Source organism: Syngnathus typhle, linkage group LG7 (genome assembly GCF_033458585.1).
Source record: "Syngnathus typhle isolate RoL2023-S1 ecotype Sweden linkage group LG7, RoL_Styp_1.0, whole genome shotgun sequence".
Taxonomy (NCBI): Eukaryota; Metazoa; Chordata; class Actinopteri; order Syngnathiformes; family Syngnathidae; genus Syngnathus; species Syngnathus typhle.
This window is the reverse complement of record NC_083744.1, coordinates 4,414,821-4,437,921: the sequence shown is the minus strand read 5'-3', so window position 1 is coordinate 4,437,921 and position 23,101 is coordinate 4,414,821. Positions and strand designations below refer to the sequence as shown.

The 23,101-nt window shown below is 56.5% G+C and overlaps 5 protein-coding genes across 8 annotated transcripts; all 5 read left to right on the top strand.

Annotated features, from left to right (window-relative positions):
• The first annotated feature begins 1,950 nt into the window (after positions 1-1,950).
• LOC133156547 (tryptophan 5-hydroxylase 2) lies at positions 1,951-3,505 on the top strand. The gene is made up of 7 exons (XM_061282359.1): positions 1,951-2,013; positions 2,086-2,282; positions 2,354-2,489; positions 2,562-2,688; positions 2,754-2,849; positions 2,947-3,080; positions 3,148-3,505. The coding sequence occupies exons 1-7, from the start codon at positions 2,000-2,002 to the stop codon at positions 3,320-3,322; spliced, it is 879 nt and encodes a 292-aa protein (XP_061138343.1). The 5' UTR covers positions 1,951-1,999; the 3' UTR covers positions 3,323-3,505.
• Positions 3,506-3,834: 329 nt separating this feature from the next.
• Positions 3,835-9,526, top strand: LOC133156495 (protein fantom-like). Of its 2 annotated transcripts, none has more exons than XM_061282257.1 (23): positions 3,835-3,993; positions 4,210-4,293; positions 4,377-4,512; positions 4,571-4,890; positions 4,969-5,068; positions 5,149-5,241; positions 5,308-5,413; positions 5,512-5,652; positions 5,737-5,810; positions 5,879-6,018; positions 6,136-6,242; positions 6,315-6,365; positions 6,433-6,585; positions 6,649-6,766; positions 6,837-7,256; positions 7,316-7,425; positions 7,489-7,819; positions 7,891-8,195; positions 8,264-8,488; positions 8,563-8,749; positions 8,825-8,909; positions 8,972-9,108; positions 9,182-9,526. In XM_061282257.1, exons 2-23 carry the CDS (start codon positions 4,218-4,220, stop codon positions 9,292-9,294), a joined length of 3,528 nt encoding a protein of 1,175 aa, XP_061138241.1. In that variant the 5' UTR covers positions 3,835-3,993; positions 4,210-4,217; the 3' UTR covers positions 9,295-9,526. The 2 variants fall into 2 exon arrangements, with proteins under 2 accessions (XP_061138241.1, XP_061138240.1); XM_061282256.1 differs by having other exon boundaries at positions 5,506-5,652.
• A 144-nt stretch (positions 9,527-9,670) lies between these two features.
• LOC133156507 (NADPH oxidase 5-like) lies at positions 9,671-13,867 on the top strand. 3 transcript variants are annotated; one of them, XM_061282289.1, is made up of 16 exons: positions 9,671-9,938; positions 10,005-10,155; positions 10,237-10,447; positions 10,514-10,751; positions 10,815-10,968; positions 11,029-11,201; positions 11,316-11,498; positions 11,571-11,703; positions 11,778-11,917; positions 12,029-12,235; positions 12,300-12,344; positions 12,405-12,529; positions 12,602-12,686; positions 12,763-12,862; positions 12,925-13,091; positions 13,202-13,867. In XM_061282289.1, the coding sequence occupies exons 1-16, from the start codon at positions 9,819-9,821 to the stop codon at positions 13,331-13,333; spliced, it is 2,364 nt and encodes a 787-aa protein (XP_061138273.1). In that variant the 5' UTR covers positions 9,671-9,818; the 3' UTR covers positions 13,334-13,867. The 3 variants fall into 3 exon arrangements, with proteins under 3 accessions (XP_061138273.1, XP_061138272.1, XP_061138271.1); XM_061282288.1 differs by having other exon boundaries at positions 10,815-11,201; XM_061282287.1 differs by having other exon boundaries at positions 10,005-10,447.
• A 242-nt stretch (positions 13,868-14,109) lies between these two features.
• On the top strand, positions 14,110-21,500 carry LOC133156494 (activating molecule in BECN1-regulated autophagy protein 1B-like). Its single transcript, XM_061282255.1, has 19 exons — positions 14,110-14,250; positions 15,231-15,412; positions 15,488-15,546; positions 15,636-15,819; positions 15,891-16,063; positions 16,140-16,209; positions 16,274-17,622; positions 17,688-17,774; positions 17,845-18,033; positions 18,103-18,183; positions 18,244-18,347; positions 18,435-18,545; positions 18,662-18,850; positions 18,936-19,090; positions 19,167-19,306; positions 19,488-19,592; positions 19,662-19,843; positions 19,923-20,009; positions 20,254-21,500. The coding sequence occupies exons 1-19, from the start codon at positions 14,241-14,243 to the stop codon at positions 20,673-20,675; spliced, it is 3,879 nt and encodes a 1,292-aa protein (XP_061138239.1). The 5' UTR covers positions 14,110-14,240; the 3' UTR covers positions 20,676-21,500.
• A 345-nt stretch (positions 21,501-21,845) lies between these two features.
• LOC133156538 (muscarinic acetylcholine receptor M4-like) lies at positions 21,846-23,030 on the top strand. The gene has a single exon (XM_061282351.1). The coding sequence runs from the start codon at positions 21,846-21,848 to the stop codon at positions 23,028-23,030; it is 1,185 nt and encodes a 394-aa protein (XP_061138335.1).
• Positions 23,031-23,101: the final 71 nt, after the last annotated feature.

Below are 23,101 nucleotides of genomic sequence, written 5' to 3'. Positions count from 1 at the left end.
TATAGCTCAGCCATTTATCTAAACACAAATAATTAGTGACGACCCCACAACTATCGAAACACATCAATGATATAAGCTGGGTGACATAATCGTCCTTGACATAAGTGCAACTCAACGTGGCCGCATTGATCGTAACTTACGCTTCGTTTCCCCCCCAAATCTAGAGGCAAAACATTAATGTCTGTTACAATTGTAACACCTGGTTCTTCCATCTTGGGTGCGCGCGGGGCATTGTGGGTCTTGTACGTGCACGCACGCAGGCAGGTAGGCACGGGCGCGCACGCAACAACTAAATTTGTCTTCATAACAAGCAAGCAGGGCTGTGGACAGTATTCCTACGCCAAAAGCACCAAACATTCATAGAGTCACACTGGAGTCAAATGATGAGGCCCAAGTCCTCCCCTTGGCTTTGGCATGAGCTGCCATCAAGTGCATTGAATCTTTTTCTCCCCATTTTTTTTTCTCAGCTTCAAACCAGACTTTGGTGGAGCAGGCTGGATAGATTCTCGATGATCACCACCGGCTGTCGGTTAGAAGTTGAATGCCGGCTGCTATCGGCGCATCAGCTCATAAGGCGGCGAGCGAGGGCACATCTGAGAGGCGCCGCTTTCATTTCCTGACTGACAGGAAATTGGCGCAGGTGCTTTCTGGCGTTATCAGCTGACGTACTGGCCGGGCATTTTGTTGCCACACACAAAACACACATACAGCATGGTTAAAGATGGATGACAAAATGCAGCATACCCCGATGGACAAACGTCATAATCATCGAGTCGACATTGTTGTAGAAGATCTAAGTAACAGTATGTAATTGCATGATAACATAAAACGATGTTAGTGACATCATAAGTAGACTGTGCCGTAATCGCTAATGGTAATTGCACAGCGTGACTGTCTCAAACTCCGCCGCTTTCCTCCCTCAGCCCCTCCCACCCTTCTCTATTTAAACACGGCGGTGGCGGGCGCGCGGCGGTTGCGGATCCGCGCACTTGCGAGCCTGCAGACTGGAGTGCTCGTGGTACTCGTACACTCACTGGTTCCCCATGGCGTCCTCTCACGTCATTAAGGACGACCAACAGGAGGCGCCACCTACGCCCGGCATGCAGCCTGCCATGATGATGTTCTCCAGCAAGTACTGGAACCGCCGCGGACTCTCCTTCGACTCGGCCATGTTGGACGGGCGCCCGCCGCTACGCCACACCGGCGGCCAGATGGTGACCGCCCGTGGTCTTTGGTGTCAAAACACCTCGTGTTTGGTCATGTTGATGTTTTTCTGTGTCCAGTCACGTCGCCCGTCCTTCAGTCCCATCAGCGAGACTGCCAGTGGAGCGAGTCAGGCCGTGGTCTTCTCGTTGAAGAACGAGGTGGGCTGTCTGGTCCGAGCGTTGCGACTCTTCCAGGTGAGTCGTTCTGGCAGACCTTTTAGTAAGTCGTGAGGCCCGAGAGCTTGACTGGGGTCCAGTCGAGCTTCTGGGACTTGTTGACCCGTGTCACGTGAGAGTTGCCTTGCACAGGAGAAGCGGGTCAACCTGAACCATATAGAGTCGCGCCCGTCCAAGCGTGTCGCCGACCAGGTGGAGATCTTTGCCGACTGCAGCTGCAGCAAGAAGGATTTCAATGAGCTCTTGGAGGTCCTGAAAGATCACGTCAACATCCTGAGCTTTAACACGCCGGCCCACGTTTGGGCCGCGCAGGCCGGTCGGTGCGCCGGTCGGAGGGCAGCCACGCGTCGCTGACCCGCACAAAGCTGTCTTTGTCTTCTGCAGATGAAGAAGACGTTCCGTGGTTTCCCATGAAGATCTCCGAACTGGATCAGTGCTCCCACAGAGTGCTGATGTATGGATCCGAGCTGGACGCTGACCACCCGGTACATTCTGTGTGTCCGTGCGTGTGCAGTGGCTTATCAAGCGCCGGCCCGTTTATTTTTATTTTTTTCGCTCTTCAGGGCTTCAAAGACAAAGTTTACCGCCAGCGGCGCAAGTATTTTGTGGAGGTGGCCATGAAGTACAAGTTGTAAGCGCTCGTCGTGATCATCGGCCAAAAAGCGTCTCGCTCACGTCAAGCTCCTTGTCGATCGCTTTGTAGCGGTCAGCCCATCCCCCGCATCGAGTACACCCCGGAGGAGGTGCGCACGTGGGGGGTGGTCTTCAAGGAGCTAAACAAGCTGTACCCCACTCACGCCTGCAAAGAGTACCTGAAGAACCTGCCCCTGCTCAGCCAGCAGTGCGGCTACCGACACGACAACATCCCCCAGCTGGAGGACGTCTCGCACTTTCTCAGAGGTGGCACGCTCCTCCCGGCGCTGCTCCAGCCCCGCCCCCACTCCTCGTAAGCCGCCTTTGCTGTGTTCCAGAGAGGTCGGGTTTCACCGTCCGGCCGGTCGCAGGCTACCTGTCGCCCCGGGACTTCCTGGCGGGTTTGGCCTACCGAGTCTTCAACTGTACGCAATATGTCCGCCACAGCACTGACCCGCTCTACACGCCTGAACCGTGAGCCGGCCCGCTCCCCGCCATGCCCGTTCGGGGATGTTCCCCAGTGAATGTCCTTCTGTTGCCTTTCAGGGACACGTGTCACGAGCTCCTGGGTCACGTCCCTCTGCTGGCCAATCCAAAGTTTGCTCAGTTTTCTCAGGAGATCGGTCTGGCGTCTTTGGGAGCTTCAGATGACGACGTGCAGAAACTGGCCACGGTGAGTGCCGGTGGTGCCGTCCGTCTGTCTTTTCTTTTGCCTTTACGATGACCCGTGCTGGGCAGTGTTACTTCTTCACTATCGAGTTTGGCCTCTGCAAGCAAGAAGGCCAGCTGAGAGCCTACGGTGCCGGCTTGCTGTCTTCCATCGGAGAACTCAAGGTAACATACAAAATGATCAGCTGACTCACAACGCCCTATGACCTTTGACCTTTCCTGAAAAGACAAGCAAACTTTTAATTCTCCATCTTCCCCGCAGCACGCCTTGTCCGATCAGGCCTGCGTGCGGCCCTTTGACCCCAAAACCACCTGCAAGCAAGAATGTCTCATCACCACATTCCAGGACGTTTACTTTGTCTCTGACACCTTTGACGAGGCCAAGCAAAAGATGCGGTAACATCTTGTATCGTGGAGCCTGTAGGCCGCCGTGGCTTCCGACTCAGCGTCTTTTGTTTTTCAGAGAGTTTGCCAAGACCATCAAGCGACCGTTCTCGGTTTACTACAACCCATACACGCAGAGCGTGGACCTCCTGAAAGACACGCGGACCATCGAGAACGTGGTGCAGGACCTCCGCAGCGATCTGACCACCGTGTGCGACGCTCTCGGCAAGATGAACACCTACATGGGCATCTGACCGTGCACCTCCAGAGCCCTTCGCCGCCATCCAGTTCAATCCGACTAGCTTTCTTAGCAGTAATTCCAGAAGACAAAAAGATCTTGTATGCCGCATGACGTAAAAAGCTTTCAGTATATATTTAGACGGGGGCGAGTCAAGTGTAAACAACACAGCTGCATTGCATTTCATACTGTATATGTATACGACTAACATGTGTAAGTATGGTGTGAAATAAATCTGTCATTGTGACTAAAAACGATCTTTTTGTGCATCAGTGTTTTGGTAACAAAGCAAAAGTGGGTGGGCATGAGGTGGGGGGAGCACTCTTGTCTCCAATCTGGCCCATTGGACATATAACATTTCTCAACCAATACTTTGTTTGATTTGATGTAAACATCGACAGACGAGACAGTTGAATGTATCCAAAAACAAACAGACGAACAGATAAAACCGACACTAAGCGAAGAAGACGTGTCTTCCGTTTACAAGCACGATGGGGTGTAATGACGGCAATGACCAGTAAGCAGCAGCGCGCGTAGACATCGCTCCCAGGTGTCTTCGGTAAAAACCGACGAAGAAGATGGCAACGAAGAAGAAAAAGAAAAAAAGATGCTAAAGGATGCGGATTGTTGACACTGGCAACGCTCTTCAATGAGAACTGAGAACGGACGCAGAAAGTTCTCAAACACGTAACGTAGATTCTTTTAATAATGTCTTTCCAACATGGATGATAGTGCGCTCATCGAAGTGGGCGGCCGCTGGCTGTTATTGCCGAATGCTAACATTGCTCGAAGATTTGTCGTCACTTCTTTTCTCCACGTCTGGACTTGACACTCATCAATTTAACACTAAGTAGCCTGTGTATGTATTTCATGTTCGTCTGACTTTTGTTATTTTTCTTCCAGCGTGAAATATGTCTTTTCTACTCGATGACACGGCAGTACATGAACCTGTCAAAGACATCGGCCACCCTCCCAGAGCAACACCAGGTGTGGAGACTTCGTTTTGGTTGTGGGAGAAGACAACGAGGAACAAACACGGAGGTCTTTTCTTCTTCCTCCTTTCTCATCAGATGCTCACGATGTGCGGCTGCATGTGGACGTGTCGCGGGTGTCCAGAAAGGAGCTGGAGGACAACTTCCTGCAGCTGTACGACGACTCGCTGCTTCTCAAGCAGCACATCCACCAACAGGAGGACAAGATCAGAAAGTGAGAAGGCGCTTTGCTTGTTTTCTCCCCGACACGCAGTGTTTGTGGCACCTCACAGGCTGGGCACCAAGTTGCTGAGGCTGGTCAAGGATCGCCGTCGCATGGAGCAGCTGGCCCGGGGGGTCGGCGCTCCGACGGGGCCCGGGCGGCGGGACCCGGAGCAGGAGGACTTGATGGACGAGTTCCAGGAGAAGGTGCGAGCGCTAGAGGCGGACAACGAGAAGCTGAAGCAGCGGTTGTTTGTGGCCCAGCGCCACCAGAAGCTAACGGCCTCATCGTCCTCGGCGCGCGTGGCTCACCTGCGCGTCCAAACCCGCGCCGCCTCCGCCCCCAGGAAGCGCGACGACCCCTCATCTCCTTCGCCCACGCCGCCCAGACGTGAGTGCCGCCTAAACGCCGCGCGGTCGTAGCAATCAGACATTGGCTGACTCGGGTGTCTCGCTTCCCCGCACTCAGGCGCCAGGAGCGCAGCGGGAGAAGAGCGGCCGCCGAGCGGCCCACCGACGGCGTACGTGCACGCTATGCTGGAAGAAGCGCGAGAAAAGAGCCGCAACCTGTGAGAGCCACACGCCCTCGCTGCCGGTGCAACGATATGTCGACCATGTCACGGCGGCGTGTCGATGTTTTGTGCGGCAGAGAGAACGTGATTGAGTCGCAGCAGCGTCGCATCGCTCAACTGGAGGAAGAGAAACACATGACGCTTCAGCAGCAGAACAAGTCTGAACTCAGGTAGAAGATTTGGACGATGAGGATGGCGTTGGCGGTGCTGATGATGACGAGGTGGGGGCGGGGCAGGTCGCAGATCAACAACAACGTGACCATGATCAAACTGCAGAAGCAGCTGGCCGAACGATGCGGCGCCGTGGTGGAGCTGGAGGAGCGCTTCCTGCAACTAAAGGAGGTGCGATATTCCGTCTTGCTGTCCATCACAATTTTTTCAAAGCAGAGATGCTTTCGCCTCCAATATTGAAGCCAAACGGCCGTGTTTTGAAGAGTCAGCAGACGCAGAAAGCGTGCTACGAGGCCGCCACGGCCAAGATGGCCGAGCTGACGTCGCAGCTGAGGGACGAGCGCGCCAAGAACGTGGAGCTCAGGACGCAGCTGCAGACGGAGCAGCTGTCGCACGCCAAGATACAGCAGGTGCCGACCCGCCGCCATTGCCTTCGCCGTTGTTGCTGCCGTCACTCGCGTCCCATCCCATCCCCCGTCTCTTCTGGGCACCAGTTGCAGGAGCGTGTGGATGAGGTGGAGCAGGAGAAAGCACTTCTCAAGGAGCACAACGAGAAACTGCTCAACAGGTGAGGCGGATGTCTGTACACACCACAAGGTCACCAAAAATTGAGTGTGTGTGTGTGTGCGCGCGCAGCGTGTTGGACGGCTCCCAGCAGCAGCGCTGTAGCGCTCAGGAGCACCAGCTTCAGCAGCACGTGGCTCAGCTGGAGGATGCACTGCAGGCCGACCTGCTGGACAAGAAGGAGATCCTGGAGCAGGTCAAAGCTGAAAGAGGTGAGACCCACTTCAATCTCCTCATGCCCCGCCCCCTTTTTTTCCTGCCGTGCTCTTGGCGATATGTTGAACGGGGCGCCATAGCGTGGTTGAAGCTATTGTGTCCTATTTGTTCAGATGCCTGCCAGAACCTGAGAGAAGAAAAGCGCAAGCTTGAGGCTCAGCTGACCCTTGAGAAGCGGGAGATAGAGGACCTCAGATGTCGCCTGAACATCTTCTGCGGGGTGAGCCCACATTCTGCAGATGCCACCTCCATTTTCACTTTGGCCCCTGACGCTTGTCTGTGTCGTTCACAGGCGGACGACTCGGATGGTGAGAAACTCACAGAGGCGCTGCTGCTCATCAAGGTGATGGTGGCTGGAGACACACACTCCATTCTCGCTCGGACCTCCTTCTCAGTTTCTCCTCCTACAGGCACGTAAATCACAACAGTGCGGAGAATTGAGCTTCCTGCAGGAGGGCCAAGATGGCGGCCCCAAGGAACACGCTCACGCGGAGACCATCCAAGAACTGGAGAAGGTCAGGCAGCTCCTGGCCGTGGAGAGTCGCATCAGCGGTCACCTGAAGGTACCGGCGGTTCCTCAAATCAGACTGGCTAGCTGGCATGCTAATGGTGTGATTTGTTTGCAGGTGGAGCTAGACCGGGTCCAGAAGAAAATGGAGTCTGACAAAAGGTCGCACGCGCAGCAATTGGAACATCAGACGCAGATGTTGGCTGCCAAGGATGGCAAGTTGCACAAACGGGAAGGTAGCGGCTTTCCTTCTCACGACGCGCCGCCTTTCCGTCGGGCGCTCAAGCTCCTGCGCCCGCTCCTCAGCTCAGTTGCGTGGCGCGGCCTACGGCGCCAAGAGCGTGGACCCTTCAGACCGGGATCTGAGTCTGTCGCTGGAACACGGAGAGAACCTCGTGGAAGTTCAGATCGTGGGCGCCGCCCTGTCCGAGGCCGCCCTGGAGGCTCTGGGCGACCCGGCGCCGTCCACCTTCTGTACGTACGCCTTCTACCTCTTTGACCTGCACGCCACCCCCGTGGCCGCGGGCCCGACGCCGCACTACGGCTTCACGTCGCGGTACGTGGTGAGCGTGGACCAGGATTTCCTGGATTATGTGGGCCGGCGCCGGCTGTGCGTGGAGATGCATCAGGCGCTGGGGCTGCGCTGGAAGACGGTGGCCAGCGCCGCTCTGGATCTGCGCCGCCTCCTCCGGGACGGGGTGGCGGCCGGGGCGGTGCCGCTGGTCGGTGAGTACTTCCCGCACCGGTGCGCGAGAGTAGTTGTCATGTCCCGCTGTCGCTTTCAGGAAATTGTGGCGCCGACACCTGCTTCGGATCGTTGGAGTATTGGATCAAGCTGCACAATCCCATCGCTGAGTCCAAGAGGCTGGCGATGGTCGGCGACCGTGACCGACATGTACGTGCGATTCATCGCTTCCTCGTGTGAGCTAGCACGCCTTAGCTGTTGCATCTGCCCTAGATGGCGACCGCTGCAGAGAAGGAGCTGCAGGTGGAAGTGCGCGGCTGCAGCGGTCTGCGGTCCCGATGCTCATCGCTGCCCAGCCCTTACGTGGTCTACAAGTTTTTCCACTTCCCCGACTACCCCACCTCTACGGCGCACGACTGCCGGCAGCCTCGCTTCGCCGACGTCAAGTCCTTCCGGGTGGCCGCCGACGGCGCTCTGGAATGCTACTTGGCCTCCCAGGTGCTCGGCTTCTACGTGTTCGACGACAAGGAGCCGCAGATGGATGAGTATTTGGGCAAAGCCGGTGTTCCTCTGGCGCCGCTGCTTCGGGATCAGGAGATCACAGGTACATTTTTGACATCACAAACACCTCCACCTCATGAAATGTAGTGTGAGAACCTTTTCCACCTGTCTAAGGCACCTTTGACCTCCACGACACCTCCGGGCACCACGCCGGCCATATTGACCTCGCCCTCAAATGGAAGATGTCCTCTGTCCAAAGCGACAATGTTCTCCCGCCGGCGGAGGTCAGTGGAGGCCGCGTGTTGTCCGAAAGCCACGCAGAGCCCTCAAAGCTCGGCGGCGACAGCAGGGGCTACGTCTTTGATCCGAAAGCGGCGACGCCCCCGCCGACCCCGACATCCGCCAAGAAGCTTCCCGTCAAAGAAGAGCAGGTGACCAAGAAAGTCACCTTCCAAGAAGCGCCGCCCCCTGACCTGCGGGTGAGGTCAAAGACACAAGAGAGGCGGTCGAGTGGGCGGGGCCTCATCCGTCGACTAACTCTTTTCAGGCGCCGCCCGGCGGGCTGCTCCGCCCATCCGAGGAAGACGAGGATGACGAAGAATCTTTGATCTCTGAAGGTCAAGTTTTCCTACCGCGCCGGACATTCACCTCTGACCTCGGTGACACGCAACACCCGTTTCCATCTAAGACGGCGTGCAAACACAACGCCGCTACGTGCGCTCCATACGACAGCGATGACGACGACGGCATCGTTCTTCGCCGGGTCACTCAGGTCAGCCTTCACCTCGACGAGATGGACGGTCTCTTTCTGAGAAAGAGTCTCACGAGTCACGGGCGTGTGTTCAGGACTTTCAGCGAGTGCGGGTGGAGGTCACGTGTCTCAGCCTGGAGGCGGAGTCCCGCTTGTGTCGAGACATCAATGTGGTGCGACTCTTTGTGGAGTTCTCCTTCCTCGACATGCCCACCGAGGAAACGCCCGTGTCCCTGCCCAAACCACCTCCGGGGAAGAGCATCAGCTTCAACTTCAGCAAAGGTGCGTAGCGCCAATGCGCAACGTACGTATGTGCGCTCTATTCAACTTTCTAATCAAGTCCGGATCGGTCGGCAGTCATCGGCGTGGGCGCGGACGGCAACGCTTCGAGACGCAAACTACTCAAGGACGTCCTGCGAGGACAAAACGCCAACATGGAAAGGTGAGGCCCACTCGGAGCTTCATCCATGCGACACTCGCCGACCGTTTGTCGTCGCCGGGCAGAATTCGTTTCACTGTGGTGAGCGAGCCGCCGGAGGAGGAGGAGCAAGAGCGCGAGTGCGAGGATGTGGGCGTGGCTTTTTTGAAAATTCCCGATCTGCTGAACCAACCCGACGACGTCGTCCACCTCAACCTCCGAGGTCTGAGCGCCTCATCGCTATCATCTGGTGGAAACGCTTCGTGAACCCGAATCTGCGCATGTGTGCGTTGCAGTTGTGGACGCGCAGGACGGCGTGTCCCGGCTGGGGAGTCTGCAGGTTTCGTTTGAGGGAGTGCACACGCTGCGCACCATCTTGGACGAGCCGCACGTCGCCCCGTCACGATGACGTCTGAGGTGCCCGACGGCGGTCACGTGACAGGCTAACGTGTTAGCGACTGAGTAGGCAGTAAGTGTGAAGAAGGAGCCCCATTTTACCAACTGGTCTTGGTCTCAGGTGCTCCCGGTCCGCCGGTTCTTGGGAGTCCCGAGCCATGTGAGCTGCTAAAAAAATTTCGTGTCGTTTGCTCCTTTTACTTCTGTCCTGTTTTTATCCAAAATAAACACATTTTAGTATTCTCGTTTCTACTCAGCAACCTTTTGTTTTTGCACTCACATTCACACACGCACATTCGCACGTAAGAGCCCACCTCCACATCCATCTTATTGGATGAGCCCGTGTGGCGGAGGGGAGGCTGTCACCGCCAGCTGACGATGAAGATGACCAAGATTCAGTGGCAGCTAAGGAAGACACGCAACAGCAGGTAAAAACTATTTTTGCAGAAACATGACTGACCATCTCGACGTGACTTTGACTTTGGCTGGCGTCGGGCGTAGCATCGCAGTCCATAACGGACGCGGCTGGTGTCGGCAATGAGCGCGGACGAGGATGCACGTTGGCTGGAGTGGGTGACCAAGCAGTTTGAGAACATCGCCGGGGACGACAAGGAGATCGACCTGGATGAGTTCAAGACGGCTCTCAAAGTCAAAGAGGTTGGTCCGCCGTCATTCGACCCTCTCTGTGTCACGTGACCCCCCCTCTGCCCACCTCCGCCACAGTCCTTCTTCGCCGAGCGCTTCTTCGCGCTATTCGACTCGGACGGTAGCAGTTCCATCAGCCTGGATGAGCTTCTGGAGGCGCTGGACCTTCTCATCCACGGTAGCGAGACGGACAAGCTTAGGTTCCTCTTCCAGGTCTACGATGTGGATGGTGAGTGGCACCACCGAAACCAAATGGGCCAACGAGAGCGACGTGAACCCGTTGTTACGTCATCTGCGACCTTCCACGCAGGGAGCGGTTCTATCGATCCGGACGAGCTGCGCACGGTTCTGAAGTCGTGCCTGCGCGAGAGCGCCATCTCTCTGCCGGAGGAGAAACTAGATGACCTGACGCTGGCACTGTTTGAGTCGGCCGACAAGGACCGCAGCGGCGCCATCACCTTTGAGGAGCTCAAAGCAGAACTGGAAGACTTCCCAGAGGTGATGGAGAACCTGACCATCAGGTGGGTGCGGCCCGGCGGCCCGCTCCTGGCCCGCCCGTACTCACTCCAGAATCTTTTTTGCGGAAGCGCGGCAAACTGGCTCAAACCTCCGGAAGCGGAGCAGAAGAAGCATCAGACCCCTCGCTACCTGACGCGGGCGTATTGGCAAAACAACAGTCGCAAGCTCCTGTTCCTGTGCGGCTACGCTTGCCTCAGCCTGGCGCTCTTCGTCGGCGCCGTCCTGCAGCATCGCCACGGGAGCGCCTGCTACATGCTGGCCAAAGGATGCGGACAATGCCTCAACTTCAACTGCACCTTTGTCATGGTAATGCCAAGTACAGACGGCCGGGAAGTCGGATGCGCCTCATCTGCGTGCGTGTCCTTCAAGGTCTTGATGCTGCGCCGCTGTCTCACGTGGTTGCGGGCCACCTGGGTGGTCCGGGTTCTGCCGTTGGACCAGAACATTCTCTTGCATCAGATTGTGGGTTACGCCATCGTCGGATACACGCTCGTGCACACCACCGCCCACATCTTCAATTTTGGTAAGGCGCTCGCCAATACTCAACCTCCAAGCGGTCCGACGGCGCCTGTGTGTCTTTTAGCTCAGCTCTCCCAGCATAGCGGCTTCAGCGTGTGGGAGTACCTGCTGACCACGCGGCCCGGCATCGGCTGGGTGAAGGGCACGGCCTCTGTGACGGGCGTCGTCCTTCAGGTGGTCATCTGCCTCATGGGGCTCTGCTCCAGCACCTTTGTTCGACGCAGTGGACATTTTGAAGTAAGCGCACAGCAATATAATTACTTGGTCAGTAGAGGACGCACCCTTGCCGCCATTGGAAAGGAACAAAAATTCAAGATGACTTCCATATATATAAAGTCCGGTATGCGGCAGGTGTTCTACTGGTCTCACTTGTCCTACGTGTGGGTGTGGTCACTGCTTATGATCCATTGCGCCAACTTCTGGAAGTGGTTTGTCGTTCCGGGTCTGCTCTTCCTGCTGGAGAAGATCATCGGAATCGCCGTGTCCCGTATGGGAGGTCTGTACATCGTGGAGGTCAACCTGCTGCCGTCCAAGGTGATGGATGACCCATGCGTGATCTCCGTCTGACCTCACCTCATGAGGTCTCTGATGACTCTGGCTCTGCAGGTGACTCATCTGGTCATCAAGCGTCCACAGTTCTTCCAATTCAAGCCGGGAGATTACGTGTACATCAACATTCCGGTCATCGCCAAGTACGAGTGGCACCCGTTCACCATCAGCAGCGCTCCGGAGCAAGCTGGTGTGACCTCCTTTCTGTGTACTTGCACTTCTCCTCTGGCAGGGAGGCCAAGTTGAGTGTGCGTGTGTGTGCAGACAATCTGTGGCTGCACATCCGCTCCATGGGCCAGTGGACCAATCGTCTGTACGAGTATTTCCGCCAGCCGCAGACTCCGGCGCCGAGTCCCAGGAGGCTGGCGGCGAGCCTGCGGAGCAGACAGATGATGAAGACTCAGGTGGGAAAAGGCTCAGTGCTGTCACAGAGGCGCCATGTTGTCGCTTTCTGAAATACACCCAGAAGTCTGAAAGAAGATAAAAGCTGATGACATTATCGCACGTATCGGCAGGAGGAGTCGTTCAGCTCGGCGCACGCCGACGCTGCGGTGGCGTCCAACGAGGACAATGCAGTGGAACTGATCATGTACCGTCACAACGGCTCCCGGAGCGGCGCCGCCTCCCCCGCCGCCGCCATCTCGCTGCCTCTTCCCGTCCCTCCGGACGATCCGGGCCCAGCGGAGAGAGGCGAGGCCCCGCCCCCGAGAGAAGTGGATCAAGTGAGTGTTAATGAGCAATGGGCTGGCGACACCCACTGACGCCGCTCGCTTTGTGTGCTTGAAGGTTTCTGCCAAGTTTGGCGAGAATCACCGCTTCTGCAACATCAAGGTGAGCAAACCGCTCGCGTTGGCACAGCAGTCATGTGACTTGCTTCGCGCCGGCCGACAGTGCTACGTGGACGGACCCTACGGCACGCCTACCAGACAGATCTTTACATCCGAGCACGCCGTTCTGATCGGGGCGGGCATCGGCATCACGCCTTTCGCATCAATCCTGCAGAGCATCATGTACAGGTGACTTACTCTCGCTCCCGGCGCCTTGCTGCCCACGTCCTTCACGAGACCAACACGCTCGTGGGTTTCCAGGTACCGGCGCAGGAAGCAGAATTGTCCTAACTGCAACTACTCGTGGTGTGAGAACATTAAGGATAGTGAAATGAAGCTTCGCAAAGTAAGTCCACGGTAAATGACAACGGTCAACTTTGGACAGCACTTGAACCAAAGTTCCGTTTTTGCCGCTTTCTCAGGTTGACTTCATCTGGATCAACCGTGACCAGAAGTCCTTCGAGTGGTTTGTCAGCCTCCTGACCAAACTGGAGATGGACCAGGCCGATGGGGAGCCCGAAGGTGACCGCCAATGCCGCGTCTGAGGTGTGAACTCGCGACCTCAATGAGGTCTTCTTCGGCAGGTCGCTTCCTGGAGATGCACATGTACATGACGTCAGCCTTGTGCAAGAACGACATGAAGGCCATCGGTCTACAGATGGCGCTGGACCTTCTAGCCAAGAAGGAGAAGAGAGACTCCATCACGGGCCTGAGGACGAGAACGCAGCCCGGGCGACCCGAATGGGCCAAGGTTAGAACCTCCCAAAAGCTCCTCCAAATCGACTTTCACTAAAGCTCCTCACTTTTGCAATATAAAAAGAGAAGCAAAAGCATAAATAACCAAATGTCACTTACAATCAGGTGTTCCAGAAAATTGCCGAGGAGAACAAAGGAAAAGTTCACGTGTTCTACTGCGGTTCTCCAACGTTGGCCAAAGTCATCAAAGCTCAGTGCGAACACTTTGGCTTCAGCTTCTACAAGGAACACTTCTGAAATCAGAGAAGACATGGTGTAAGCATGTCAACCGGGAATGCTCATCTCGATGGTCTTTCTACGGGCCGTCCTGCTCTGCAAACGGAAGGGAACTTTGTCTCACAAGCTTGAATAGGACCACTGCACACACCCCCTCCCCCCCACGGGCATCTTTACACCCCCCTCAATGGACGACTGCCAACAACAGCGTCAGCTGCTTTTAACAGACGCACACACACATCCGTTCAAATCTACGTTGTCTAAGAATATATTAATATATATTGATTAGTATTATATTATTGTATTATATATTTAGATGTTATTTGTATATCCGTGGTGTTAGTGAGTCGGCCAAAACGAAGGTATTTAAATCTAAATAGATTCTTGCATTAATATTTAGATATTCCAGAAATAAAATGACGACCAAGCGTGGTGGCTTTTTTTTTTTCCCCACATAACCTCACATTTGTAATTTTGACATCGTGACCTTTTACAATGTACGTAAGCGCTGTCAGCTAGTCTTCTTTAATAATTATTTCTGTCGATCAGAAATATTTCAGTGCATTAAAGGTGGAAGGATCTAAATGTGTGTTTTAGTGAATGACACTGGAGGTTGGTTTCCGTTCGTCAGTTCGATCGATGAGTAGTATTCGACGCTCTGTTGGTTGGCCTGTCTAGTGTGCGGCTAGCCGTTAGCTAGCTGGCTACGCAGGAGCCATTCGGCGTCGGGCAGCTTGGCTAACTGTGGACCAAAAGCCTTCGAAAAGGTCGCTTCTTTGCATCCACAAAATGCCAGCGGTGTCCGTTTGTTCAAGTGGACGTCGTTATTGATTACAAGACGAGTAAAGATTGAGTTTTCTTAGCAACGGATACCTTTTTTTCGTTTCGGCTCAAGCTAGCTCCATGGCTAATGTGAGCAGCCCCTAAGATGGAGAAAGGTAGGCCTTTCTTTTTAAACATCATTTTCAAATTTCTTGATCGCTGCATACTTAATCGTACGTAAACGCTACTTAATGTGTGCTTATTGCATTTGACTATTGCGGCGAGTTACTGGATGGAAAAGAAGAAAAATAATGTCATCGAGCGGCTTTCAACCGACGAGCTATTTGCACTTCATTTTTTCCCGTGCCCAACTGCAGCATTTAGTCGTCTTTACTCGACACATGACGTACATAGCGTTGAAGTAGCTCACACAGTCGTCTGTTTGACTGGCACGGTTTCTATCTATCTATCTATCTATCTATCTATCTATCTATCTATCTATCTATCTATCTATCTATCTATCTATCTATCTATCTATCTATCTATCTATCTATCTATCTATCTATCTATCTATGCATATCATGAATGCATGGACTTGGGTATACACACAATCACGATCCATTGTGGAAATGAAATATGAATGTTTTCTTTTGTCAAAACTTAAGCCTGTCGTTTTGTGGAATAAAGTCATTGAAATCTGTAATTGGCACACACACACAAGATTGCACCTTAGTTCCATCATCAACCACATTTGCTGTGTGAATGTGTCGTCAGTTGTCTAACGGCAGCCTGGCAGCTCCACAACCCAGAGCCGGCTGGCCGGCTGGCACCTGCAACCAGGACAATTGAGGGCACCTCCTGCAGCTCTTCACTTTGAATTGGACATCCACTTTTTCTTTTCTGGATTGTTTTATATTATGTGCCCTCTCTGCATCCATTGCAGCCTGGTCATCCTGGAAGGGAGATCCTCCCATCTGTGGTCTCTTCTCAAGGTTTCTCATTTTTCCCCCAGTAGTTTTTTTTTTTTTAGTTTTTCCTTGCCCTCCTGGGAGTTTAAGGTCAGGGGATGTTTGAGAATAATTGTCAATTTTTGAGGCCCTTTGAGACTTGTTTGTGATTTAGGGCTGTATAAATAAACTTGACTTGACTTGACTAGGACCAGCCAATCCCCCCCGGTACCGCCCCGCCCCCCCTCCCAACAGCGTGATGTCGTCCAGTCCCAGGAACTCGGTGCGCCTCCTGTCGCGGCGGGAGCGCGGTTGGCAGACGTGCAGCTCGCAGCGCCTCCTGCATTTGCTGGTGGAGGAGAAGGTGTGCGGGATGAAGTGGCAGAGCCAGGTGAGCTCGCCGCCGGACGCCGTTTTCTTCTCTTATGGCGACGCTACGGCTTACCAATTTCCTGTTTATGTTCAGAAAGTTGAGCTGCCTGACAGCCCCAGATCCACCTTCCTGTTGGCCTTCAGCCCTGACCGGTGAGGATGCGAATGTCTGAAGGCGGGCGTGGCTTGAGTGTTGTGTGGCTGTTAATGTTGTCTGTGTTTCCACGGCAACACTCTTCAAGGACCCTTATGGCCTCCACGCACGTCAACCACAACATTTACATCACGGAAGTCAAGACCGGGAAGTGCCTCCATTCCCTGGTGGGCCACCGTAGGACCCCCTGGTGTGTGACCTTTCATCCCACCATTCCTGGCCTAGTGGCCTCCGGATGCCTTGACGGCGAAGTCCGCATCTGGGACTTGCACGTGAGTGGGCGAAGCGGCGGATCCGGACGGCGGATCCGGATGACGATTAACCGTCGCGGTTGTCGGCACAGGGCGGCAGCGAGAGCTGGTTCACAGACAGCAACGTGGCCATCGCCTCGCTGGCCTTCCACCCGACCGCTCAGCTCCTCCTCATCGCCACCAACAACGAGCTGCACTTTTGGGACTGGAGTCGACCGGAACCCTTCGCCGCCGTCAAGACTGCCAGCGACGCCGAGCGAGTGCGGTGGGTCTCGCCGAGCTGGCGTTCAACTATTTCTCCTCGTCATTTGACATTGGCATTATTTGGGCGTGTTCCTCAGGTTGGTGCGGTTTGACCCGCTGGGGCACAACCTTTTGACGGCCATCTTGAACCCGTCGTCCAATCAGCAGGTGAGCCCTGCTCGATTCCCACGGCGCGATCTCCGGCCCGGTGCCGACGTTTTGTGTTTTTTAGAGCGAGGACGATTCCGAGGTTCCCATGGACAGCGTGGAGCAGCTGCCGCACCCTCACTTCCGCCAGCGTTCCTTCTTGCCTCAGCCCGTTCGCCGCACGCCCATCCTGCACAACTTCCTGCACATCCTGTCGTCCCGCTCTCCCAACGCGCAGAGCACCAGCGAGCAGGCGCGGCCCCTGGCCGACACCACGGAATCGCCCGCCGCCCCCCTGGGCCACTTTGTCACCACGGAGCGCGGGGTGTCTTTCCTGGAATGCACCCGCTTCCTGGGCATGGCGTGCATGTGCAGTCACTGCTCGGCCAACCGCGGGCCGCCTGGCGTGTCGTCAGAAGCCCCCCAGACCCCGCCTTCTTCGGTCGCCTCCTCGGCAGCCCGCACGGAGCCACGCCCCTCAGCCTTCACCTCGCTCTACTACGGTGGCAACGGCGATCCCAACTCCACCTCCAGACCGGGACCGGACTGGACGCGCAGCTTGCTGAGTATGAGGGAGGGCGGCGCCGGCGCCAACGTGCTGCCGCCCAGGACCTCGTCGTCGTCTTCGCTCGGCCTCCTGGCGGCGTTGCGTCAGCAGGACAGCTCGTCCCACTCGCCGGTGTACACCTCGGCCAGCGACGGACGGGGCTTCCCCCAGCAAGGGGACGGCTCGGGCACCAGCAGCGGGCACCACCCCTTCTGGGACGGCTCCCGCGGCAACCCCGCCTCCTTTCGGAACGTGTTGCAGTGCAATCTGAGCCGCTACTTCCTGGAGTTTGAGCGCATGCAGGACCTGGAGCCTCCGCCGGCGGGTGGCCAGGAACCGAGCCAGGAGCTTCTCAATAACAACGTGGACTCGGACAGAGCCGGCCCTTCCTCCTCCTCCCCCACCATCATCCATTACCAGCCCCCGCCACCGCCTCCCCCTTCCTCCACTCCCCAAGCCCCGGAGCCGGGGGGCTCTCGGGGGCACCTGAACCGCTGCCGCGCCTGTCACAACCTGCTGACCTTCAATCACGATTCTCAACGTTGGGAGCGCACCAACCAGACCTCCTCCACCTCCTCTTCCTCATCCGCCCTGCAGCCCACTTCTGCCTTGTCCTCCTCGCCCTCTCCTTTGCCTGACGGTCCTGTCCCGAGCGCCGGGAGTTCTCTGGACAGCCAGCGACGGCCAGTGCCCACCACGGCGCCGGCGGCAGCTTTCCCTCTGCCGTCGTCTGCCGAGCAGACTGTGGGTTTGGTGTACAACCAGGACACGGCTCAGTGGGAGAGGGTGTACCGCCAGGCCGCCACCCGTGCCCCCGACCCCTCCGAGGCCTTAAGCCAGGAAATGCCTGTGGATCCCTCACCCGTGGACGAAGACTACCTCCGAAGGTAGCGTCGGTCAACTCAAAGTCCGCGAGTCATATTTTCCGCTCACCTTTTTCTTTGTCTCTTAGGAGACTTCTAGAGTCTTCTCTCATGTCGCTGTCTCGCTACGACATGACCGGATCTCGGGACCACCCCATCTATCCCGACCCGGCCAGGTAAGCTCGTTGATCACCCCCCAGCGATGAGCCGCGGGTGCTAACAGACGTGCCGCCGCCGGTTGTCCAGGCTGTCGCCCGCAGCGTACTACGCCCAGAGAATGATCCAGTATTTGTCCAGACGGGACAGTATCCGTCAGCGCTCTCCTCGCTACCAGCAGAACCGCCTGCGGGCCATGTCTTCGTCTTCATCCGATGGGCCGGCTGGAAGCGTGTCGGGCTCCGTGGAGAACCCCGACGTGGACTTTGACGAGTTGGAGTGAGTTGGCTGCGCGTGGCCGCGGGTGTCCGCGGCCGGCTTGGGCTAACAACGATGTTGTCATTTCAGTGATAACAGCGAGCGAGCGCGGCACAGGGCGCCCCGGAACGCCAGGATGTCAGCGCCGTCATTGGGTCGCTTCGTGCCAAGGTGAGTTTGCGTCAGGTCCGGTCGAATATTTATATATAATTTTTGCGGTCCCGCCCGCAGGCGCTTCCATCTTCCCGAGTACCTGCCTTACGCCGGAATCTTCCACCACGAGAGAGGCCAGCCGGGCTTGGCCACGCACTCGTCCGTCAACAGGGTGCTCGCCGGTAAGCGTGCGTCCCTCAAACTCAACCTGACTGCAAGCACGGCTTGAGGAGACTCTTCCAACTCCACCCACCCCCCACCCCCGTCAGGCGCGTCCATCGGCGACGGCCAGTCTGCGGTGGCGAGCAACATCGCCAACACAACGTACCGCCTGCAGTGGTGGGACTTCACCAAGTTTGACCTGCCCGAGATCAGCAACGGTACCAAACAATGGGGATCTGAGTTAGCATCTGTTAGCTAAAGGACTAGCGCGGCCATGTAAACTAGGAGTCTGCGGGATGTTCGCCACCTGAAGTTGTTTTTTCTTCGTGCGCAGCCTCTGCCAATGTGCTGGTGCCAAACTGTAAGATTTACAACGACGCCAGTTGCGACATCTCGGCCGACGGTCAGCTGCTGGCTGTCTTCATTCCCAGCAGTCAGCGCGGGTTTCCCGATGAGGGAATCCTCGCAGTCTACTCCTTGGCGCCGCACAACCTCGGGGAGATGCTTTATACCAAAAGATTTGGTAGGAGACATGCGTGGCTGTCTTCATCTCAACACACACACGCTTGTGACTCCCATCCTCATTTTCTTCCTCCCTCCCTCCCCAGGTCTGAATGCTATTTCAGTTAGCTTATCACCACTGGGCTGCTATGTGATGGTGGGGCTGGCCTCTCGCAGGATCCTGCTACATCCCACCACTGACCACATGGTGGCGCAAGTCTTCCGCTTGCAGCAGCCGCACGGAGGAGAGACCTCCATCAGGGTGAGCGAATGTTGCGGTCATCTCGTCATCATCGTTGCCGTTCAACCAAATGAATGAAGGGACTCTTGGCTTCTAGAAGGTCTTCAACGTGGTCTATCCCATGGCGCCGGACCAGCGGCGTCACGTCAGCATCAACTCGGCTCGCTGGCTTCCCGATCCCGGGCTGGGTCTGGCGTACGGAACCAACAAAGGGGACCTGGTCATCTGCCGGCCCGTGTGAGTGCTGGCGTTGATATGGCTTCCTGTTTACTGGATGTGATTATCTTGCTAATGTTATTGGTCAGTGGCAGCAGGAAGTCTGCTAGGTCAAGACCTTCAATTTGCTTCGTTAATGTTAACGAGGTTGAGCCCCCGCCTTCCTGCGTACACCTCAATTAACACACGCGCGCGCATTCAGGTTCTACCGCAGCGACGGCGAAAGTGCCACCGAGTCCGGCGCCGAACCTTTGTTTTCCGTCAACAACGGCAGTGGCGGCCGGACACGAGGTTCCGACCGACCCGGGTTAGTACTGTTATCGCCTCGTCCGCGGGGGACCCCGGCGTCGTCCTAACGTGCCGCGTGGGTGTTCAGGCCCAGTCGTTCGGGATGGAGGCTGGATCGAGACATGGGCCTGATGAACGCCATTGGTCTTCAGCCCAGAAACCCCGCCCCCTCCGTGACATCCCAAGGAACGCAGACGCCCGTTGTCCAGCTTCAAAACGCCGAGACCCAAACGGAGCTTTCTGAGCCCGGCGCCGCTCGCCTCCGAGCCGGTACCGATGTCTTCTGTGCGCCTTCCTTGCACTTTGACCTTTTTCACTGATCTGCTTTCCATCTCGTTCTTTTGCCTAGCGGCCGACGGCCTCGAGACCCAGACCGCGGGAGCTTCGGACGGGAGTCATGGCGGCCGTGCCTTAGGGGAGGTCCCGCCCAACGCAGGTACGCCGCATGTCAAGTCCAAAATGTTTTCCACCCCGCCACCATTCATCCCACTGATTCATCTGACTAATCTTTTTTTTTTTTTTTTTTTACCTGAGAAAGCTACATTTTTAAATGTTTTCAGTTGATGCTTATATGTATCTACAGTCATTTCTGTAATTTCCTTATGTGCTGTTTTTAAAAGCTTGATGCGCTTTGAGTTGAAAAGCTGCTTTGCCTTGGTGACACGTCGTGGTTGTTCCAGGTGAGGTCCCGGAAGGTGGAGGTTCCAGCGAAGATGCTCTGGCTCGGATCCACCGCCTGATCGCTGAGCGCGGGATGACGGCCGTGGTGCAACGCGAGCAGAGCACCACCATGGCGTCCATGGGTGGATTCGGCAACAACATCATCGTCAGCCATCGGATCCATCGTGGCTCGCAGACTGGCGCCAGGACAGGCAGGACCGCTGTCGGACCCGCCGCCGTTGCCGCCTCTTCAGGGGCGTTTCTCGTCGGCCGGGCCACCGACCCGCCCGAGCGCCTCGCTCCCCCGTGGGGCCCTCGCTCCGCCGAAGGCGCCGACGATGTTTTTGACGGCGGCAGCGCGGAAGAGGACTCGCTGCCGGGCCCCTCCTCCTCCTCCCCCTCCCGTCACAGCAGTTTCCAGGGTGACCCATACAGTAGGTAGTGAGGGTTGGCCCCCAATCTGAGCGAAGTTTGCCCTTATCTTCCCTTCAAACCTTCAATGGCGTCAGCGTGCACTTCCCGCCCATTTGGAAGCAGCGCCAACATTCCCACCACAAAAGGGCTCGAGCGCGGAAGGGCTCGAGCGCAACCCGCGCCCACCCGCCGGCGCGCTCGCACGTTAGCTCGAGCGCCACGTCCCGGAGCCTGGCTCCCTCTACCAGCTGGTGGTTAGCTTGCACTTTTGTATTATGTGACCTTGAAACGCCGTTGTCGGTCATCTGTCGCGACTGAAGCTCCTCCCGACAACCGTGTGCGTGCGACGCGACGGCCGCTCGCTCACCTAATTTATTGCGGGAAGGAAATCTTCTTTGGACTGCTTGGGATCACGCGTTAAAACATTCCCACTGTCAGTAAAGTCCAGCTTGTGATTGGTTACAGCGACGACCAAAGTCGCTCTCGCTTCATCACCACCAGAAAGCCGCGCGCATCTCCCTTGTCCCCTCAGACTCCTTGAAAATAAAACTTGAAATGTTTCCTGTCGACTGTACAGGCACCACGTTTACATTTCCTGTTTTAAGCGAGTGTGTGTGCATGCCCGCACAAATGCGTGCGGGTGATGAACCTTGAGAAGTGCAGTGAGACTTGTGATTGTTAAGGTTTGGATGGTGACCTGGCCCAGGTCCTCCTGGCTTTACTTGACTGGTTAACACTGAACTTAAGGCGCTGGTCGCAGTGGCGCTCTCGCTGCCGGCGCCGCAACGTCGCTGTCACCAGTCATTGCTCTGATTTTTAGATGTGATGTCATTAAAGAACGTGGAGACTCCAACGGCTTTTTTCTCTTGTTTGAGAGTTTCAAATTGAGACCATTTGTGAGACATGAGAGTGATGGCTATGTTAGTTAGAATGGAGAGAATGATGGATGGATGGAAGAATTTAAAATGACGCACTTAATCTACACGACTGTGTTAATGTATTTTCTTAGCCTCATTTATCAAAAGCAATTGCTGATGAGGAGGAGGAGGAGCAGAAGGAGAGACGACACGCCACTTGTTGAAGTAAGGCGAGCACACGCGACATCAAGTTGAAGACTTGTTGGAGGCGTCGATGCTCCTTCGTGGGTAAGTCAAAAGTTCTCTACAATTGACGTCAGTTTTGTGTGCTTTGAAAGAAAATGGCAAACGGGTCAGACGGCAACTCCTCCAGCTGGCCCCGCCTCACGCTCAACACCTCCAGTCAGTCCTCTGCCCAGCTGCTGGTGCTCACCGGCGTGACGGTGGCGCTGAGCGCCGTCACTGTGCTGGGGAACTCGCTGGTCCTACTCTCCGTTAAGGTCAACCGCCGCCTGCGTACCGTCAACAACTACTTCTTGCTGAGCTTGGCGACCGCCGATCTGCTGGTGGGGGCGGTCTCCGTCAACGTGTACGCGCTTTACGCGGCGTGCGGCTCCTGGCCGCTGGGAGCCGCCCTCTGCGACCTCTGGCTGGTCGTGGACCACAGCGTGAGCGCCGCGGCCGTCTTGAACCTGCTGCTTATCAGTTTGGACCGCTTCTTCTGCCTAACCCGGCCGCTCAGCTACCCGCTGAGGCGCACGGGCAAGACGGCCGCCCTGATGATCGCTCTGGCCTGGCTGCTGTCTTTCTCCCTATGGACACCGGCCATCCTGTGCTGGCAGGGGGCCGGGGCCGAGCGCCTGGTACCCGAAGCGGAATGTTACCCGCGGTTGCTCGCGAGCCCTGTAATCACTCTCGGGACCACCCTGCCCGCCTTCTTCCTGCCCGGCGTCGCCATGGTGGGCCTGTACAGCCACGTATCTGCCGCAAGCCGCCAGCGTCTGAGCGCGCGTCGCCGGCCGCCGAGGGAACAGGTCGGCACATCTGCTTTTTCCCTCCGGGGCGAGGCTACCGGCGACCGCTCGTCCTCCGGCAGATTCAAACTTGGAAGGAGCGGAGGGGCGTGTGCGAGTGCAGGCCCGTCGGAGTGGACCGCCCTCTCGCTGCGCCCGTCTCACAGTGCGAGCGACTACTCGGCTCGAACCCGACGGCACCGGGCGGCCTCGGCGGCGTTGTCTTCGGCCGCCTCCACCCGGCATCGGGGCGCGGTCAGGGAGAGAAGGGTGACGCGCACCATACTCACCATTCTTCTCACTTTTATCCTCACCCGGGCCCCGCACAACGCCATGGCGCTGGTGGCCGCTTTCTGTCATGTACGTATCCCGGACGTCCTGTGGCAGGCGGGTCTCTGGCTGGTTTACGTCAACAGCGCTGTGGACCCCGCCTGCTATGCTCTGTGCAGCCCCACATTCAGGAGCACCTTTCGCCGCCTACTGCGATGTCGCTGCCCTGACCCGCCCGTCTGAACTTCATCATGTGATGAAAATGAGGGACGTCTGGGTCAACGTCGAGAAGCTGATTTCTGCCGTTTCAAACA